Source organism: Aplysia californica, unplaced genomic scaffold (assembly GCF_000002075.1).
Source record: "Aplysia californica isolate F4 #8 unplaced genomic scaffold, AplCal3.0 scaffold00942, whole genome shotgun sequence".
NCBI lineage: Eukaryota > Metazoa > Mollusca > Gastropoda > Aplysiida > Aplysiidae > Aplysia > Aplysia californica.
This window is the reverse complement of record NW_004798212.1, coordinates 37,514-38,697: the sequence shown is the minus strand read 5'-3', so window position 1 is coordinate 38,697 and position 1,184 is coordinate 37,514. Positions and strand designations below refer to the sequence as shown.

The 1,184-nt window shown below is 37.0% G+C and overlaps 1 protein-coding gene across 1 annotated transcript in view; it reads right to left on the bottom strand.

Annotated features, from left to right (window-relative positions):
- Window positions 1–1,184, bottom strand: part of LOC101850291 (serine/arginine repetitive matrix protein 2) — a gene marked incomplete at its 5' end in the record, with an annotated part of 15,470 nt that overhangs the window by 13,042 nt on the left and 1,244 nt on the right. Inside the window, 1 exon segment of the mRNA XM_005110764.3 lies at window positions 38–136. Coding sequence (XP_005110821.2) covers window positions 38–136 — 99 coding nt within the window.

Genomic DNA, 1,184 nt, shown 5'->3' with positions numbered 1-1,184 from the left:
CACACACACACACACACACACACACACACACAGTTACCTTGTTGGTAAGGAAGGCATCACAGTCATACTTGACCAAAGTCTCCGCGGTCTTACTGAAGCCGTTCCAACACGCCTCGTGGATCGCTGCATTTCCGTGCTGAGGGAGGTGAGTGATGGTGAGTGTGGTTGGTCAGTTGTTGGAATACATGGACGAATAAAAGAACAAATAAATAAACAAATAATAAATAAAAAGATAAATAAATAAGGAAATAAATAAATAAGGAAATAAATAAATAAATAGATTTAAAAAATATAAAAAGGTAAACAAATAAAGATAGATGAAAAACAGATGAATAAAAAGAGATTAATAAATCAATTAATATATTTCAAAAATATATATTTTCTGGAAATACAACAAGGTCTTAACGGTTTTAATACCTTCTTTATACTATGATGATGATGATGATGATGATGATGATGATGATGATGATGATGATGATGATGATAACAATTATAATAATAACATCAATATATTCCATACATACAGAAGATATCCCTTCCAAAAAAGGATCCATTCCCAGAAGCAGGACCTACTAGAGAGTGAGACACCCTCCAACCACGCACGATAAATTACAAGTAAAAGAGAAACGTTTTGGCGTGAACAAATACAGGTATGGGTTCTTGTTTGTTTTAGTTTTAGTAAGAGTTTTACGGCACTTGCAACACAATAAGGTCATATAAGTGCCGAAGACTAGAGGTGTTACAAGAGAGTAACAAACATGAAAAAGAAGGAGGAGAGAGATAAAGACGATAGTTGTTTGACAGGAAAGAAGGAGCAAACCACATCAGAGCACCCGCCAACCACCCACGTTCTTGTTTTTTTGTCTGTTTATATGTTTGAAGGAGTGACAGAAGAAAGAAACAACAGAGCACCGTTTGTGTTTGTTCGTCTGTTCGTCAATTTGTGTGTTTGGCAAAGAGAAGCAGGTCGACAAGAGGGTGAACACACACAGGTGTTTGTTCTGTCGTTTACTTTAAATTGAGAGAGTGAGAGAGAGAAAGGGATAGATAGATAGAAACAGAAAGAGAGAGAGAGTGAGAGAGAGACAGAGAGGGAGAGAAAGAGAAAGAGAGAGAGAGAAAGAGAGAGAGAGACAGAGAGAGAGAGAAAGAGAGAGGGTGGAGAGAGAGTGAGAGAAAGAGAT